This window comes from Dendrobium catenatum, unplaced genomic scaffold (assembly GCF_001605985.2).
Source record: "Dendrobium catenatum unplaced genomic scaffold, ASM160598v2 fragScaff_scaffold_47, whole genome shotgun sequence".
Lineage (NCBI taxonomy): Eukaryota > Viridiplantae > Streptophyta > Magnoliopsida > Asparagales > Orchidaceae > Dendrobium > Dendrobium catenatum.
In genome coordinates, this window is record NW_021318509.1 from 42505 (window position 1) to 62704 (window position 20200).

The 20200-nt window shown below is 38.4% G+C and overlaps 1 protein-coding gene across 2 annotated transcripts in view; it reads right to left on the reverse strand.

The window, feature by feature from the left end:
- Positions 1-715: 715 nt before the first annotated feature.
- LOC110105873 (putative E3 ubiquitin-protein ligase LIN) overlaps positions 716-20200 on the reverse strand; it is a gene marked incomplete at its 3' end in the record, with an annotated part of 22521 nt that continues 3036 nt past the window's right edge. Inside the window, 6 exon segments of one of the 2 annotated variants that reach the window (XM_028694005.1) lie at positions 716-1019; positions 1366-1584; positions 11555-11699; positions 17472-18050; positions 18236-18327; positions 18488-18688. In XM_028694005.1, coding sequence (XP_028549838.1) covers positions 716-1019; positions 1366-1584; positions 11555-11699; positions 17472-18050; positions 18236-18327; positions 18488-18688 — 1540 coding nt within the window. 2 annotated transcript variants of the gene reach the window in all.

A 20200-nucleotide genomic window follows, 5' to 3' on the forward strand; every position in this document is an offset into this window, starting at 1 on the left:
TAGGTAGTTAAGTTTTTTTTTTTTTTTGGTATAGTTATTAATTATTGCTAATTATTAGTACATTTACTACTATTATACTTAGTATTATTATTATATATAATAAGGAAAAAAAAAAAAGAAAAAGAGAAGAAAAAAAAGTAGACAAAAAATAAAAAAAGGAAAAAAAAAAAAGAGAAAAGGAAGAAAAATGGATTTTGTGCATTTTTTATCGCCGACACCGGTCCTCGTACATATATAAAAATTCCTAACTCAAAATCCCGCATTTGGCATTTGTGTCGAGCTGGAAAACCCCCTATACACGCTCTCATAGCACGGTAGGAGGAAACTCGGTGCGATGCATACGGTTAAGCAGGTAAGCCCTATTAGAGTAAAGCACTTACAGGGAAAAGTCCTGATTTATTAAGTATGCTTTCTTTTCTAGCTAAGAGCATGCATGAATGATCCTACTAACCTGGTGGGGGAATGCAAAGGAAAAATAGCGGTTTTCCTAGTTGGAAACATATAACCTAGCAGCAGAATGGTGATTTTACTTCCTTTATGATCAGAAAGATCATGGGTTACAACAGAAGAAAATACTTCGGTACTTCAATGGAACAAGCTCATGCTGCATGAAAGATATTAAATGTCTGAAGTACGATTTCACATACAAATTTCATGTTTGAGGCCTTCATCTACCAAGTGAAAAATAGGATTTCTATTTAGTTTATATGCTTACCTGAAATCTTGCTGAAATTGAGCAGACATAAACAAGCAAGTACCCTCTGTTGAATATCCATATCACTAGTCAAGCTTTCTTTCAGCCTCAGAAGAAGAGCCATAGAAGAAAACTGTAATTCGGGAACAAATAGAGAAGGAAGTGCATGGCTTATCCATGCTGTTGTTACTAAGCATATCCTCGCAAGATCTGGGCTCCCCAACTTCCAGCAGTTGGAAAGAGTCTCCAGGAACGACTTCTTTTTGTAACCAATGAAAATTGAAACCATGCTCTTCAGCCATTCTTCTCTTCTCCTTTCTTCTTCCTGAGTTCAACAAAACTCCATTTTCAACTTGGCATAAAGTAGTTCGCAACATTAACAGATGAAAGTCATTTAAGAAAAATTACTAAGGAAAAGCGGTTCTACCCAGCACATCCAAGAATGATTTAGTTTGTATCAGTCCTTAAAGATCCATAATATCATTACAGGATTTGAAATTATCCTGTTAAGTTTGGGCATCAGAGTTTGCACAAATACTAGCTAATTAAGTATCGTTTTAATCCAAGTCTGGTATGTTAAATAGATATCAGCCGTATTCATGAATCTTGATGTGTCAAAAAAACTAAATCACCACATAAGAAAAAACTAAACCAAATAGAGCAGAAAGTACCTCTGAGATTGTTTCATCATCCTCATCATTCAATCCAGCTTGTTTCAACAACCAAATTTCTGTCAAAATCTCTCCAGAAACAGAGAAAATGCCTCCCAGAATGAGAAGAGCCGTTCGGCAATTTGCTATAAACTTCTTATTGGACAGACAGCACTCAAGTGTAGTTATAACGCACTTTACAGCTTCCCTTCTGAAAACACTATACACCTGGGAGTCTTCCTGAAATTTGACCACACTGAGTATTCAGACAATACAGGTTTTATATGAGGAAGGTTTTAAGAAAAGATTATTCACTTTTGATAATAGTCTACAGGAAAAAAAAGCTGTTCCTTGTCCATTAATGATACCTTTAATTAGATTTAAGAAACTTGGAAACTACCACAGGTCTCATAAGCGCGCTTAATCCAATGTCTTCAACCAGATGTTTGTTCAGACAATGCAAACAAGACAAATAAGCAATGTCTATTACAGGAACGGGCAGTGAGGGCTCTTTTGTTTTGAGGTAAGTGGTTGAAGGTCGGTGGAACTCACATCTTTTAAGTAAGATAAAGCATTTGTTTGGTAGAAAATGAATGAATGTGAGTTCCAATTTTCACCTTCACAAATGCAAGAAGTTTCAATTTTAAGGCCTAAGTCACTTTCAGTTTTATTTTTTACATTAAATAATAATAGAATGGCAAAAACATTAACAGAGTGATGAGTTAGACTATTACTTTTACTTATAGCAACAATAAACTAATATAAAATTAATGCTGTTGTGGGTAAAAAATGAAACTCATTGTTGGCTTAATGAACACCATAATTGAGCTTATAAGAAATAATTTTCTTCAGAACAAACTGAGATTAATGAAACTCAACTCCTATCAATTTCCAAATACTTTTATTGAAACAAGCTGGCCCTAAGATACATAATGATGCAATGAATTAAGAAATATAGTAGATATGAATATCACCTTGTTGACCTCTGTATATGTGCCGCAACTAATTCGAGTGAGTAAGACGAGTAAGAAGTGAGAAAGATGACAAACTGACATCTCAATCGCGATCAAAATCACTCAAATGTTATCCACCCGTAAAATGGATTGCGATAATGTTTTTAGGACATTGAATTTACCAAAGAAAATCTATTTATGTGCAACTCAATCGAGTGACCATAAAACAACAATCTATGGGCATGATGCTGTGTAAAATCGTCGGACGTCAATTGTTTGTGAAACGGACTACACAGTTATATTCAGAACATTAACATTACCCAAAGATGACTTATCGCAGTCAAATTGAGCGCATGCAGTCGAAAATGTCAGACTACGTCATGATGTTTGGCGAAGTAGCCCAAATGACGTTTGTTCATGAAACAAACTTCGTCATTGCATCTGTGACATCAAAATTACCTGAAAATGACACCCATATTATATGGGTTGTCAAGTGAAAAGGCAAAATTTGTCCGCACAAGGCGACGATACACACTTCGAGACGCATGATCGATGAAAAATTATGTGAATGTGGGCTCCGAAAATTCGGCCCCGGCCTCCTTGCCGCGCATACTGATTGCATTTACTTAGGCGAGGGAGTTAGGATCCTTGTCGGCAGCCATGGGTTGCTTCGTCCAAGGGGACCTTGTAGACCTGGGTTGAATGTTTGTCTAAGGGGACAAATTTGAATCCACCTTAGCTGACAGAGGGCTTTGTGCCATATCGATCATATCCTATTGATTCGTTTCCGAAGGATTTGATGCCAATAAGGAACGTATTGGCTCTGGCCATAACCGGTATTTCGTGGTGCCATTTGGCGGCAAAACCACTCGGTTCAGAGGGCCCCGGGTCATAACTGTTTATCCTGCGGTGCCATTTGGCGGCAGACCGCCGGTCAGAGGACACGTACAACGTCCTTATTGGAAGGAGATTGATTTGAGAATGGATCCTAGTGATATTTTCGACTAGACATTTGGCTCTTTGTGAGCTGAAGTAAATTTTGATTTGTCCACCCCGGCAAACTGTTGCGGAGGGTGGATGGATTTTGCTTTAAGTGCTTGAATGGTTAGATTTCAATTTTAAATATTTGGGATTTTGGGATTGATTTTGAATTTTTCTGGAATTTTGGGTGGAACTTTTTGGAGGTATTTGAAAATATTTGTGAACCCCTCCGGTTGAGATCTTCAATCAATGCGGCCATCATCGGGGTGACCTCAAGGTCACTTAAAAAATATTTGAATTTTGTAGAAATTTGATTTGAGGGCATTTTGAAATATTTTGTGAACCCCTCCGGTTGAGATCATCGTTCAACACGGCCATCATCGGGGTGTTTGGGGTCATTTCCACTTTAGTTGATTGAACCCTGTCAACTCGATCGGGATGTTGATCCAGGATCGGGTTCCTCGTAGGTTTTTGCCTTTGTTCATGAATTTTCTTTGTTGAAGGCCGAATATGAATGTACAAAATAAATATTCTGGTCAACTTTCGTGATCGCATATTTATCTGATATCTCGAACCCTGTCTACTCCTATTTATCTTACTTAGGAGGATCAAATTTCGTAGGCTTCATGCCTTTGTTTAGTGAATTCTTTTGATTGTAGGCCTTGAAGGCCTAATATGAATGTATTGAAACAAATACATCGATTCCCACAACCATGTATTTGTTTGATGGTTCGAACCCTGTCGACTCCTATTGATCTATATAAAAGGATCAGGTTCGAACCTGAATTCACTTATCAACCCGCGCAGCATCCCTAAACGTCACGTGTGTACCAATAACACGCTCGTCGGGGCCCAAGCGGGTTACGATTGAATTTACCCCTTGTGTACCTATGTGTATACAAACTACGGTGCACTTGTGTGGGGGTACTTTGAAATATTTTGTAGTTGTGCAGGTAACAACCATTTGAGTGCGCACAACTTTTCATTTGAGGGCTTATACACGCCTTATGTCCGCTAGCACGAGTATTGCGGATCCGGTGGCGTTGCGTCTTGATGTTACGAGGTATCTCCTCATCTTGATATTGTCACCCCTTTTCTCATTCACGGGGAGGGACTTTCTGGATTTTGAAGTTTGTTGCTTTGTAGAGAACTCTTTTTAAGATCATCAGTGTAATGGATCTATTATTTCCGATGTTTGCGGGAACCAGAACCGTTTTCTTCTTAAGTATAGAACTAAGAAGAGACTTTGGAACACCAGGAAGTTTGATTCTAATTTGTTCAAATATTTCTTCTCTTTTGCCAGGGGGTGTTCTTTTTCGTACGTCGGATTGCCCTTATACTCGACATACTAGCAGTGTCTCAATCACCCTTATCGCGGGTGGTACTTGTACTTGTGTCCACAGTGATTCGTTGTACCTACGATATACACACTATTGTTATCCATAAGTGGTTTGTACTCATTTGTAGGGACCGTCGTATCCCCTACGACCTCCTGAAGGTATTTGTAGAAGACCCATTGTTCTTGTATCACACCTACCTTTCACCAATCTCAGGTGGGTTTTGCTAATTGTACTTGTTAACAGGGGACGGTCCTCTTTCATACACCGGGCTGCCCTTGTACCCGACATATTTGAAAAATCTTGATTACCAATGTTGTTAATGATATTTGTACTTGTGTCCACAGTGGTTCGTTGTGCCTACGAGGTACCCACTGTTGTTATCCACAAGCTGGTTGTATTCATTTACAAGGACCCGTTGCGTCCGCTACGAATTCCTAGAAGTATTCATAGGAGAGTCATTGCTCTTGCATCTCACCCACCTTTCACCAATCTCAGGTGGTTTGTAGATTATTCTTGTTTGTAGAGGACAAATCTTTGATTGTTGGTCTCAAGTATTGTCATCTCAATCAACAGGCATTGTTGCTAGTGTTGGAGGTTTCAATAGTGCATGTAGGGGGACGCCCATGCATTTCATTCTTGCAGGTACAATGCACCCGATCTCGTAGAGACTGTTGTAAAAGTCCACTACATTCTTTATTTGCATGCATTGAGGTCTTGTGGTTTGAGTTTCCTCGTGTGTGACCAAAGTTTTGTACTCTATATGTGTCTGAGTCCAAGTTCAGTTTCATTCAGACTTGAATTCATCAAGTTTATAAGTCCCCACTTGATGTCGTATAGCCCGAGTTCAAACACGAGCTCAAAGCACGTGTTCAGATTGATTGTTCATAGTTTGTTCAAGCTTGAGTTATCTTGCATTTAGTTCATGTTAGAATTCACTTGAGCATGAGTTCTATGTTTGGGTCCTCTGATGTTGCACAGTTCGAGTTCCAAGAACAAGTTCAAGTGCTTGTTCAAAGTCTTATGGAATCTTTGCAAGTGCAAATGTATGTTCGTATTGACTTGATTTTGATTTCAGTTTGATTTTATCTCATTTGGTTTTGATCTTAAGAAGTCACTTAAAGTTTTAGTCCACTGTTCATTGTACAAGTCCTCTGCACATTTAGTTCAAGTTCTGTGCACTTCTGTCCAAGTGCAGGTCTTTTGTATTGTTGCTCAAGAAGGGTCTTCAAATTGTTCAAGTCTTTGTATATTTCACTGAAAATTTCGGCAACACCCCGGCATATCCCCCGTTTTGGGGAAAATAGGGGAGCTAGGCCTTCCCACCACGCTACTAGAGCGTGTATGGTAGGTGTCCTTGGACACCGCGGCCGTACAAAATTTCATCCCACCACGCTACAATAGCGTGTATAGGGCCTTCAACAGTACCCGTACCAGAACAGCAGTGACTCCCCACCACGCTACAAGAGCGTGTATAGGGCTTACCCACCTCGTCGTATGCGTCGCACCGGGCTCCCTCCTACTGTGCTACAAGAGCGCGTATAGGTGGTTCCCCAGTCTGCTGCAAACGTCGAAAATGGGATTTGGAACATCATACCTTTGCGTAACTATCGTCGGCGGTGTCGGTGTCGAGGACCATCCCCACTACGCTACAAGAGCGTGTATAGGGCTTACCCGCCTCGTCGTACCTGCTGCACCGGATTCCCTGCCACCGTGCTACAAGAGCGCGTATAGGGGGTCCACCGGCTCGTCAAGCATGTGGAGGGCAGGATTTAAGTTAGAAATTTATACCTTGGAGGACCGACGGCGGTGTAGGGCACGAAAACCGAGGCAAAGGAGGTCTTCCTCCTTTTTTGAATTAATTATAATTAATATTAATTAATTATAATTAATTAAGTTAATTCTAATTATAATTAATTATAATTAATTAAATTAATTATAATAATTTAATGAGAACTAAATATAATTAATTAAAAATAATAACAGTAATTAACCAAAATTAATTAAAATAATTATAATTAAAAACTAAACAACTCTCTCCCTCTACCTCTCTATTCGGCGAAGTTACGGGATTTGGCCGGTCAAGCACACGGGAGGGAGACAGCTACCTTCACGCCGGGCGAGCTCCTGTTGTTTCTCCGATCAAAATGTTGAAATTTCTGGTCCAACGGAAAGGGGACGGCGTCGATCGAGCGTGCAAACGGGAGAAAGTTACTTCACTGCAAGCGAGCTTCCCGTCGTTCCTCCGATCAAAATGTCGCGGCTTCCGATCCGACTGCAGGGGAATAACGTCGAGGGAGCAAAGTCGATCGGTGATGAAGGAGACGAAAAAGCAATGAAAGGGGAGAAAGTTTCCTTCACTACGGACGACTCTCGTCGCTGCTTGCGATCAAATTGTCGTAACTTCCGAACCTTCAAGCAAGCGAGCTCTCGATTGTTGCTTCCGATCGAAATGGTCGTAACTTCCGATCCAACTGGAAATGGAAGTCGTTGAAGGAGCTAGGCCGAGCGGCCACGAACGGAGCTGAAGTAGCGTCTGAAAGGTAGAAAGTTATCTTCACAGCCGGCGAACTCCCTCGTTTCTTCCTATTTGAATGTCGTAACTTCCGATCCTCCCAGAAGGAAACGTCGTCGAGGGAGTAGTCGAGAGAACGAGATAGAGCCAGAGAGAGCGGGATCGGGAGAGAAATCGGAAAGCGAGAGAGAGAGAGAGAGAGAGAGAGAGAGAGAGAGCGATTGCAAGAGAGCGGAATGAGAGGCTCGGTCTCATTTTAGTGTCGAGACGATCGTGCATGACGAGACGTCGTCGTGCGAAGACATACGGAGCACGATGCGATGATTCGAACGAGATTTCCGCAGTCGTGCGAGTCGACGCTGAACAGGTACGAATTTTTTTTTATTTGATTTTGGCTGCCGTATACAGGTCAACAGTGAAGATAGAAACACACCCCTATTTAATTTATTATTATTATTATTATTATTATTATTATTTCTTTTAAAATTTATTGAGTTAAATAAGAAAATCAAAATCAAATAAAGAAATAATTAATAATAAAAACATATTCTATATTATCCATGCCTTTATCCCTAACCAAATTGTCTGCTAAATTTTGTTCCTAGCCCCGCTATCCCATCCATCTTGTCCTTCGACTTGCAACGAGCAAAATAAAAATAAGGGTCATTCATGAACTCTTATGTTTGCCTTCTCCCATACATGTGACCTAACTCCACCCTCTACACTTCTATTTTCACATGTAGCCAACCCCCATCTCCCCTCAGCCCTCCCCACAAACTTCTTGCACCCAATATGTTAGACCTCACAAAACTGAGCAACAAAAACTTCCTCCTCAGCAAACTCGCCAGCCCCCTCTTTCCCCACCTTTGGATTTGCACCAGGACCCACTCTCCCTACTCCCTTCTCACACAACCGCACGACTCTCTAGCCGAGAGCCGTCGTCCAGTCGTTTACAAGTTAACACTTCCACCTTCACCCGTGCACATTGCAACCGGCTTCACACGACCACTTTCCCCTCCACACGTGCACCCATAAGCTTCCTGCAACCTAATCCACTCCACATGTGTAATATACACCCACATGGGCCCCCGGAGAGTGTGTTATTGGTACACACGTGACGTCTAGGGATGTTGCGTGGGTCCATAAATGAACGTAGTTCGAGCCCGATCATTCTATGAGGGTAGATAGGAGCCAACATGGCTTGAATTATCAAGCAGATACGATAATGATATCGACCGAAATATCTGTTTCATACATTCAAATAAGGCCTTCAAGGCCTCTAAAAAAGAAAATTCATCGATGAATGTATAAAGCCTACGAAATCCGATCCTCTTTCAACAGCTTGACATAGTTGACAAAGTTCAATCCACAAATGGAACTGACCCCAGTCACCCTGATGATGGCCGTGTTGAATGCAGAGCTCAATCGGAGGATTAATTCCAAAATACCAAAGTTCCACCCGAATACCCGTGAATTTTCAAAATCAAAAAAAAAAATCTAAAGATATTTAAAATTGAAATAATTCATCAAATCTCTTAAAGGAAAATTCATCCACCCTCCGTGACAGTTTGTCGGGGTGTATAAATTGAAATTTACTTCAACTCACATATGACTAATGTCTAGTCAAAAATATCACTAGCATTCATTCTAAAATAATCTTCTGCCAATAAGGACATGGTATGTGTCCTCTGACTGGTGGTTTTGCCGCTAAATGACATCGCAGGATAAACAGTTATGACCCGGGGCCATCTGAACCGAGTGGTTTTGCCGCCAAATGGCACCACGAGATAGCGGTTATGACTATAGCCAATACGTTCCTTAGTGGCATCAAATCCTTGAGATATGAATCGATTGGGTATAATCGATAGGGCACAAAGCCCTTTGTTAGCTAAGGTAGATTCAAATTTGTCCCCTTAGAAAAACATTCAAGCCAGATTTACAAGGTACCCTTAGACGAAGTAACCCATGGCTGTCGACAAGGATCCTTCTGTCAGGTTGGGTCGACTACCTCCTCTAACTAAGTAGACCAGGGACCACGATGGTCCGGGACGACGGAACCATGGGGGAACCATGGGATCTTGATCAGATCCATCATCCATTCCCCCACCATCCACTTTAAGTGCAAGGTGACAAACTTTCTATTTTAAATATTCAATCATCAAATTTTCCAAAATACACATGCCCATGCTGCTACTATATGTCGGATACCGCGTATCTAAAGATACGATGTATTCACTGACGACTAGCCTTAATCGAAAGTTCTCTCTCATGCTTGGGAGGGGTAATTAACTATAGGGGCTTGCGCCTATAGGAAACTAGAACTCAGATCATAAAGTCCTCGCAAAGTGAGGGCGAAATCTCTGGGTAGTGTCTTATCTACAAACCCATCTGTCTTCCCAAAATTTACCCTGGAACTTAATCCGTTAAAACTCCCCCGAAGAAAAGCATGCGGGAGAGGCTAGGGCCGAATTTTTGGAGCCCACAAGAATTTATAATTATTGGTCACACTTCTGCACAGAGGTAGGCACATAATCATACTATTTTTAGGCATATAATCATACATGAGCGTGAGATTAGAAGTAGACAGGTACTCACAGATTGGTGTATGTTTGAATTGGAATATAGATCATGCGGAACAAACAGGCAGAGGCAAGGATCGGGAGTAGTTCACATGAGGAGTGGAGTCGCGGAGTGGCTATATGCGGGAGGTCGAACAACATGTAGAAGGTTGGCCGGTTTAGAAAAGGGTGTCGACGTGCGGAAGAGATCGGAGTGGATAGAGTTGTTGCGTGATTGATTGGGCATTGGACGAGCGAAGTAAGTAGAGGGGGTCGGTCATGTGGGAGGCAAAAACGTGCAGAGCTATGCGGGGATTTGGAAGGAGGCGCGGGTGTGGACGCGATCAGACTAACAGAGGCATACGAGAGTCAGGTTCGGTTCAGAACAAAGGTGTCGCAGAAGGGGATTATGTGGACTAGAGTGCGATCTAAACATAGGGAGAGAACAGGGAACATGTTTGACAGGCTCGGTTTAAAAGAGACAAATCAAACAAACCAAACAGAACGAAAGCATGAGTTTCTCCTTTTTTTTTTTATTCTCTATCTTTTATAGATTGAATTAATCAATTACCGTGCCCCCACCCCCTTTTTTATTTTAATTCGGTCAACATAAATAAATATATATGCATATATATACATATATAAAGCAGTTGCATATGCAATGAATAAAAGTTGTTAGTTGTGAATCTTGTGATACTAATGGCAACTATAAAACTTAGAAATTGTCTAGTCATAAGGATATTAAACTTAGAATTTGTCTAGTCATAAGGATATTAAGCATTAGTGTTAGAAAGAATAAGCGAGTTAGAATATAAAATAAAATTGATTTCAATCGACATCTCACTAAGAGGTCTCCAAGAACTGCAGGAAAACAAAAGCAAAGCATGCTAAAGGGTAGATTCGAAATGGTGTCATTCATTGGGGCCCACACCTTGATTAATAATTGTTTTGGATGGAAATATTTGAATCAGAGGTTGTTTAGAGATTTTGTATTTCTCCTTTGGCTTTAATTAGTTGCTAATGCTAGAATTAGGGTTTCATCTTGAGTTTGAAATCAAATTTGAGAACTAGGGTTTGTTCCTTTGGGCTCTAGGCTTGACTAGAAATTTGAAGAGTTGTTTCTTCCTCTCGAACTGAAGAAACTTGTATCATTTATTATTTTTCTTGTTCATGGATTGAATAGAAGAACTTTGCTTGGTTTTTCTCTCCAATCTCCTGAAAATTCTGCATCGTAGTGCTGATTTCTCTCTGAAATCAGTAGTTTTCTCGCTGTTTTTCACCAATTACTATTAGGTTTGCTTGTGAACTCAAGTATTTCCCTTAGGGTTACTTGCGAACTCAAGTATTTCCTATCATAATCCTTAGGCGTAGCTTTAAAATCAATCAAGCGCGTACATGAAGTCATATGTCAATAAAAATAAAGAACCTTAAATTCTAAGCAAAGAATGAGTCTTAAGTGCTGCTACTAAAAGGATCAGACATGGACAAGGAAAAACTAGGAGCATGTATCTTTCATAGCTACTACAGCATGCATCACACAGGAGGAAAATGAAGAAAAACTAACCCATTGATATTTAAGAAAGAATTACAGCTCAATAACGATGCAGCATCTCACTCCAATTATAGGTGAAAACGTACACTTACGACAATATAGTAAAAACTATAATTGTTGAAAATTTTATAATAGGATAAGATCCCTTTTCTGCCTTTTCCAAATTATCTGTATTCATGTAAATTCAAAACCATAGTTGAATTTCCAGAGATCCTTATTTAAAAAAAAAAAAAGATATGTTTTTAGTGAAGAGTGAACTTGAGAGGTACACAATATATGGAGTATAACATAAGAATCAAGTGAAGAAAGCTTACTATAAGATCAAGGTGTAAAAGAAGAACTGCAACGAGGACTCTTTCTTCAGGCAGAGAGCTCTTAAGGCATAGTAGAAGATCACTCATTATGGTATCCGAAGCTTCTGTTTTCAACCCACTTAGGAAAGATGTAATATCCATCCTTCTATTGGTAGACAGGAAGGAAGGAATTGAGCAATAGAGTCAAAAAAACGAGCTATATTTAAGAAACTTAAAATTTCAAAAAACATAAAAGGACAAAGAAGAACCAACTATTCAAGAGGACGAAAAGGAAATTATCTGGCAAAAATGTCACAAAAAAAGAAGGATGATAAAAAGCGCATAACTGTTCGTAGAAACTGACACAGGCAATTTTATGTCCCATTCCACAAGTTCTCTTGTTAGCTTTTTCAGGTTCATGCAAATCATTTTAACGAATGAGACCATTATATCTGTGCCATTTAGGAAAGTAAAAAAAAAAAAAAAATCTATTCAGTAAACAGATATCTTCATCTAATGTTAAAATAACTATACCAAGATGATTCAGGTTTTGAAGTTGAAGTGATTCGGTTCACAAGGTTTCCACTTTTCACCATTGAGTCAAACTTGATCACAGTTTCTTCAAGAATCCTCGCCATTAAGTAAACTATTACCGAACCATTCCTAACTGATTAAATGATCAAAATACCCTCGCCATAATTTCATAAGATCCTTTCAAATTTGATAGAAATCTGATGGTTTACAATCATTACATGTTCAAATCTGGATATTAGAGTCACAACATATTATTTAACAAATGAGATTTTGACCGCTTTACAAAATATTAGGCTGAACTATTACCAAGTAAAATAAAATGAGTGAGGACATCAATCAAATTCAAGCATGTGAACCTATAGTAGAATCCAATCATAATGATGAATCCATTCACTTGAATGTTAACACATGTAGGAGATAAGAAACTCATTCTCAGAAAATAATCAAGGTAAATATTATAGTGTGTATGACAAAAAAGTTGTGGAAATCATAATCATCAAAATTTTGACGTAAATGGGGACAAAACAAAAAAAGTTAAAATTGGAGCATCTACTTTGATGGAAAGATGGTTCTAAAATTCTTTATAAATTTGTAATAAACATGTGTAATTTCTTTGAATCGCAAATAATGTATGGTGAGTGACAAGTGGGATTTGCAAGATTAAAATTGACTAAGCAAGCTAAAATGTATTGAATTAATATGGATAAACAAATAAAAAAAATCAGAACGAAACCTCATACTAGTTGGGCTAAAATGAAAGAAAAATTTAAAATAGAAATACTTGTCTCTTCATATTGTGATCAACTGATTGATAAAAAAGTTTAAAACTTTAAAATAAGGTATAAAAATTGTGACCGTGTAAATGAACAAATTTAAAGAATTATTGTTGTGTTTAAATCATTAAGGATCCAAAAATCACACTGCTTAGGTTTAGGTATGCTTTGAGACCTAATATCAAGAGAGATGACACCACAATGCATTCTATTACTTGAGCATGTTTTCAGACTTGTATTAGACTTTGAACAAATGCTAAAATTATCTCAAAAAAAGTTGTTATATATACCATTAGATAATTTTTTCATCAAAAGAATTAAATCCAATCTAATGCAGCAATTACATATAAAGTTAGTAACACACAATAAAAGACATTAGAAGGAAGTTTGCTATTTCTTAATTCAATTCTAAAACTTTGCCAGAACTACTTTAAGTGTCATAAATTGGTCATTATCTATGATGCACCGATACACCTATTAATGAAGGAATGTTGTATCCGACACGTATCGGACACAGATACGCACCCAATATGGCTCGAACACGTGCCCAATAGGGTAAAAACGTGCCAATTAAATTAATATTAAAATTAAAAAGGATACACATATTGGGCATGCATATCCTTTTTAATTTATGCGTATTCATTTCGTTTATGCATATCCATTTAAAGAAAAATTATGCAAGCGGCGAGCCCTATTCATTTCTGTGGCACTCATTTGCGGAGCAAGGCTAGTGTTTTTTCTTTACCCTTTACACGAGCAGCTGACGCCGTAGGAGCTAGATACACGAGCAGGAAAGCCGAAGGAGTGTGCGTCTGATACGTCTAGGAGTAGAATTCAGTGATCAATAGAAGGAAATCACATAAAAACAGCAAAATACAGCAGTTTTAGGTAGAATATGGGCTGATTTTTAATAACAAGAGAGCTCCATTTGCTACTAATGTAATTTTCTAGATTTGTTCGAAGTTTTTGCTGTTGTGCTTATCCATGCTGATTTAAGAAATTGCTTATTATATGTTCACTTTGAAATCAAATAATGGATCTACTATATTTGTGGACTTACAGAACAATGACTAAGAAACCAATATATATATATATATACACACAAAAATTTTTGTTTAATAATTTCAATTTTTCTATGCGTTTATTTTTTAGTGTTTATTAAAGCAGTTTTTAGCACAAAAAATTATTTTTTGTAGTGAAAAACTGCTTTAAGAAGCAGTAAGAAAGTCGTCACAAACGAAGCCTTAGTCTTCTCAACTTGGTGAATTCTTTCATTATTTTTTTTCTATCTACATAATTTGATGTTAGGGTTTGCAAGCATGCTTGATTTTCAAATCCGATATAATTAGTTGTTTTTTATGCGTAAATCCTAATTGACTAGTTGTTTTTGGTAGTTTTAGCTTTTTGTTAAATTTTTTATTTTAGGAGATATTATGGTTTACCTGAATTTCCTGTATTTTGGATTTACATCATAAAGGGATGAGTTCTAATCATATATGGAGGTCTTTGACATAGAAAAATTCAAATTTAGTTTGTTTAATTTCAAGCATCAGTATGTTTTGTAACAAGGATCCAAATGAAAATAAGATATATGGAAACCAAACTGTTGACCACTAACCAACCACGGGCCCCATCTCACGCACAATCTTCACAAGCAACACAACTGTTCCACCAAAAAAAACAAAACTGCTCGATTCCTCTCAATTACAAACACGTAGAAACCGCTCGCCTCTCTGATTCATTCGACTCTCACGCACGAAACCGTCTGTTTTCCCGTTCTCTCTCTTGTCTTTCTCAATTGCACTCAGGAACGACACGTAAGAGCCCAGAGAGATGAAGAAAACCCCTTGTTCCCAATCTCCACACACAACCAAATTCATAGAGCCACATGCCAATCCGACACGAAGCCCATGCCCACAAACGATTCAACACTCCATGTTCTTCGTCTCCACACGCAGCCAGACTCCTAGGGTCGCATGCCAAACCAACATGAAGCTTATACCCGCACATGCTTCAAAATCCCGTAGTCGAACTCTATCCTGCACGCAGCCTCTCTGATGCACGTTGGACTTGATCTACCCTCCCACTCCCGCCTCCAGCCCGACCCACAGCACACTGCCCGCATCTGTCCCGCACCCATCCCGTGATTCCTCCCGCCTCAGTATCTCAATTTCAGCCACACTTGCGTCTACTCCCGCGATTGGCTCGACCCGGTGTAGTGCACGACCAACTCCAATCTGTCGTCTCTATCTAAAGTAATTGAAACAAATCTCTTGTATAATTAAAAAAAATATGTAATGAATAGATAATCCGTCCGATCCAGCTTCCGCGACCAGCTCGACCCGGCGCCACGTGTGGCCTGCTCTTCCTGTTTGCTCCAGTTCACGATAGTAACTAAAACAGCCTTCTATTTAATTAAATATACAATTATTTATAATAAACCGATCGAATGTACTTAAAGATTTGGAGACATGTGCCGGGAGGCTGCCATATTTTTAAGAAAAAATAAAAAATAACATTTTTAAGAATTAAATCATATTTAATCATTTCAATTGAGTATATATATATATATATATAATTAAAAAATATTTAAATTCTCATTCATAGGACTCTAGGACACCCTCTACTATCAATTTCAATTTAATGCAAGGTATACCAAGGTTGTGGCTAGCCACTTAAGGAGGAGGGAAAGAAGAGAAGAAATTCAATTGGGAAAAAGAGGAAGAAATGTGGTGATTTTTGTTGTGCATTTAACAAGAAGTCAAAACTTATGGAAAAAGGGAGAAGTATATCATGCATGAAAAAAATGAGGGAAATACATTGAATTGAATGGTGTAACCCAATAACCCTTCAAGACATCAAGATCCAACATGATTCATGACCCGGAGTGACTCAAATGCATAAATAAAGCTCAAAATACATGAAAATGATTCAATAGCACCTCACAGTACATGACATCACTCAATACATATAAATCTCACAAGTAAAATATAATGTGGCCTAGTTACATAAAATATAGAGACTTGGCATGATGATGATTATTATGAACATGACGCTCCACATCAACGCTCTCTTGCTTTAAACAATTTTGTTGTAACAAATGAGGATCTTGGTTCTCAGGAAGCATCTCAGGATATAGTTATGATATCTCCTCCAAAGTCATTTATGAATCTTTGAGAGACACATGAGATCTCAATCATCAATTTAGTAATGGTGTTGGCGTGAAAATAATGTCCTTGGTGCCCATCAATATATCTTAGGAGATGAGTGGGGTGGAGATGCATCAGGAGAACGAGAGAAAAGCAAAATATCAAGGATTAACTATTGGTAGAGTATTAAGTCAACAACACTAAATACTATGAAAATTCCATCTCTAATGAGAGATGCTTCAAAAGATTTTATAGTGTTTCAGAGAATGAATCCAGTAGAAACTTAGTCAATAATCTAAAGGGATACATGGAGAAGAAGGGATTACCAAAAGGCCTAGTGATTGGAAGTCACAGGATTCTTAGAACTACGGGAGGAGATGTGGCTTCTCTTTATAAAATTTTGGAAGTCGGCTCTATCTAGCCACGATAGTTGGTCTAGTGTTGGCCATATGATTTGGCTTCATTTTGGAGTTAATAGTGGTGCAACTAGGTTTGCTATCGAGAATCAAGCAATGAATGAAGCTACTTTTCACTGTCCTGACGAGGTAGGATGGAAATCTCAGAGAATACCCATCATTCCATTAGATGGAGGCATATAATGAATACATGAGGGGCGAGGATCTCGTTGATCTAGCTATGTCATGATGGCAAGGAGTCTGATGATCACTTGTTGATTCAAGATGTCTCTAAATATAATGATGATATAATCTATTTGATTGTGAGCAAGTGTGCTAATGTCAAGAGTCAACCAACTGATAAAGATTTAAATCATTCAATATTGGCTCCAACGACAATTGAAAAGGAAGAATGCAAGAAACCTTTAAAAGGGGGGGTTTCGATTGAGCCATTTATTGTCAACCCAAAGATTATATACTCTAAAAATAATTCATTATGAACCCAAATTCAAATCCTACCAAGAGTTTAAATTCTTCAAAACATGAACTCCAAAATTCAAACTCTAAAATTGTTGTTATTATATGCTAGGTCCTTATTGCGGCCTATTTAACGACTAGCCTTAATCCAAAGTTCTCTCTCATTATCAGAAGGGATAATTAACCATAGGGGCTTACGCCTATGGGAAATTAGAACTTAGATCATAAAGTCCTCGCAAAATGAGGGTGAAATATCTGAGTAGTGTCTTATCTAAAATCCAATATGCCTTTTAAAAAATTTACCCCCAAACCTAAACTCGTTAAAACTCTCCTCGCCGACAAAGAAAGAATGTGTGGAGAGGCCAGGGTGCAAATTTTTGGAGCCCACGCAGATGATAAATCCATTTGGGTAATTTAATCATTCAATGCAGATTTGTAATGATCTAATACAAGATGAAGACCAACTGAAGATCAAATTCGAGGGACCTGATGAAGAGAAGTTAAAATTAAAGGGCTCAAGTCATTCTTAAACTGAAACTTGAAGGAGAAATATGTACTTTAATTCTAAAATGAATAATTTAAAGTTAGAAGTGAAACATAATCCACATACCTGTTTAGACATATTAGTTCAATGAGAAGTGAAGCAGCATTAGTTATTGCATGAACTTGCCCACTGTGGATGAGTTCAAGGAGAGAAGGTTTACTGATATGCATAACTAGGTAGTTCCGACAGCATCCATCAGCCTGAATGCACTGGACTAAAAGTTCAGCAGCACGAGACTTCTCTTCAAAACTTCCCAGTTCAAATGTCTGAGTGAGAAAGTGAAAGCCCCCAAGAGAAATGAGATGCTTGATGTTTTCCTTCTTGTCTATAGAGCTGAACCCAACCGTCATCTGCTCGAAGATTGATAAAGCCAATTCAATTTTAGAGTTCCAAGCCTGTTTCTTTTTGTTAGATGGGGAATTTCTGAAGCATTCAGCCACCCAGTCATTGATCATGTGTTTTAATACAGCATTTGTTTCAGGGATAGTTGAATACTTCAATGATTTTCCCGTTACAGGACATGTTTTGTTGCCTTGATCAAATCTCTTCTTGATAGCAGCTAGTTCACAGGTATACCCACTCTCCAATGTCACAGGTTCCGTAAGTAATAGTCCAGTCAAAGGACAAATGAAATCTTTTGGAATTCTAGAAAACAAGGAATCCTGGTCAGTATCTTCATGGGATCCAAACAGCACAGCACTGGGGGAAAAAAAAAGGGTAGAGGTGGTTCAATGAGGTCAGAATTCAACAGAATGAAAGCTTCATAAAAGAGTATCATTAAACATAACTAGTAAAGCCTTTTGAAATCAAATTTACAGGCTTGGCCATACCGAGGGCTTGCTTGCGTTGAGCATAAACCAGAAAGTTTGAGTATGGTGTCAGCTTCATATATCACAGACTCTGTCTGTGTTACATCTGTCAACTGTCATTAAACCAGAAAGTAGTTTGATTTCAACAACACGATGGCCTACTTCAATAAGAAAAAAGAATACATAAAACCGCCTAATCTCATCTGGATATGAATCATACATAAGAAAATCAATTGTTTTCTCCAGATTATAGGTATTTGCATCATTGGTCACCTGCAACTGAAAGGCAGCTTGAGTTAGCATTTTCATCTTAGGCTCATTATCATTTTCTTGCTGGTCAGACTTGCCAACTTGAACGTAGCCTTTGATGGTATGACAAGGTTGAAAGATTTTACTTTCAACTCTAGTTTTGTCTGCTTCAATGATACTTAAGCTGCTTGATCCACAAGATCTTCCATTTTCCTGGTCATTTTTCTGAATGAGCAGATAATGTTATCGCATCAAACACACAAATAAAGGGGACTCTTGAAGAAAATTTAAGCATAATTTGCGGGCAAAAAGAAGAAACGTTAAAGAGAGGGGATAAAAACCACATTTAAGATTAATGAGAACACTGAATTCAAAATACAGTATTTTTTTTCTTTTTCAAGCTTATTTAATACTATTGGAGACATGCTTTATCACAATTTCCATTAAGGTTTAGATCAAATATAACTTTGAGTTGCTCATTGTCTTCCAACTGCTGTCCGTTATTTCAACTCCTAAAATTGGCAACTACTTTTTTTGCAACTTCAAAAAAGATTCCAAAAGTTCATTTTTGTGAAGTATAAATCAAGGCACTGATTTATTCACCAGAAAAACATAGAGAAAAACCGTCAGCAAACAAGACAAGTAATTTCAAATCCAAAAGTTACATTTAATTTGTTTAGGATCCATAAATTTTTTGCTACTTTTTTCTGAAGCAAATATAAATGATAAATGATAAATGAAGATACTGGTTCACAACATAAATTAATAAATAAAAACCATCAAGGCTGAGCTAATTCAACTTCCTCCTATAACTGATCCTTTTCGGTATTTGTAAATGTAAAAGCATTATTTCTGACATTTATTCTTCCTGTCCACAATTATCGAACAAATTCATTTGTTAGCATGGTATCAAACCACATCATCGTCTTCTATTTTGAAGTAATTCATTCTTATTGCCCTTAGTTATCCAATGCGTCTTTTTGGAGAAAAAAATTCAAAATATTACCCCAACTATTAATAAATGCTCAATTTAGCTCCAAAGTTTTGTACTACTCCAATTTAAACCCTTGACTATTGAAAATTAATCGAATTGGGTCTCACTTTCGGAAATTAGGGCTGTAAATTCCTGACACGACCAGCTAACCCGACCCGAACCCGACCCGGAAAATCCGGGTTCGTGTCAACCCGTGAAAGAAACGGGTCGGGTCTGGGTTGAAGGATTTGACCCGTTTATATATTCGTGTCGGGTTCGGGTCAACCCGTCAACCCGTCAACCCGCGGGTTGACACGATTAACCCGCTAAGCGACTCTCGTTTTAATAAAAACTAAAAAGCCGCGATTCCGTCATTCCGCGCGAGACTTCGAGAGACGAGAGTCGAGAGGGTTCTAGGGTTTCATTTCTCGGTTCTCCTCGCTCTCACGCTCTGGCTTTGAGGTGGAGCCGTGGAATCGACGAATCGTGGAGGAGCTGATAGAGGTTTCTTGATATCTTCTTCTGATCTTCTGAGTTCTGAAACATCTGGCTTCGGTCCTTCGGAATTCTTCCTTGAATCCTCTTCCTTTCTCCATTTCTCAGTTGCGACTTGCAACGGATGGTAATATCTTGAATAACTCTTAAATCTTTATTATTTGAAGTGTTGGTTTGATACTTTGATGGTGGTCGGTTGTTTCGATTTCTATTTGACCTAATTTGGTGGTCGGCATGAATTCTTAGTTGTGCGAAAGCGAAACTGTGAA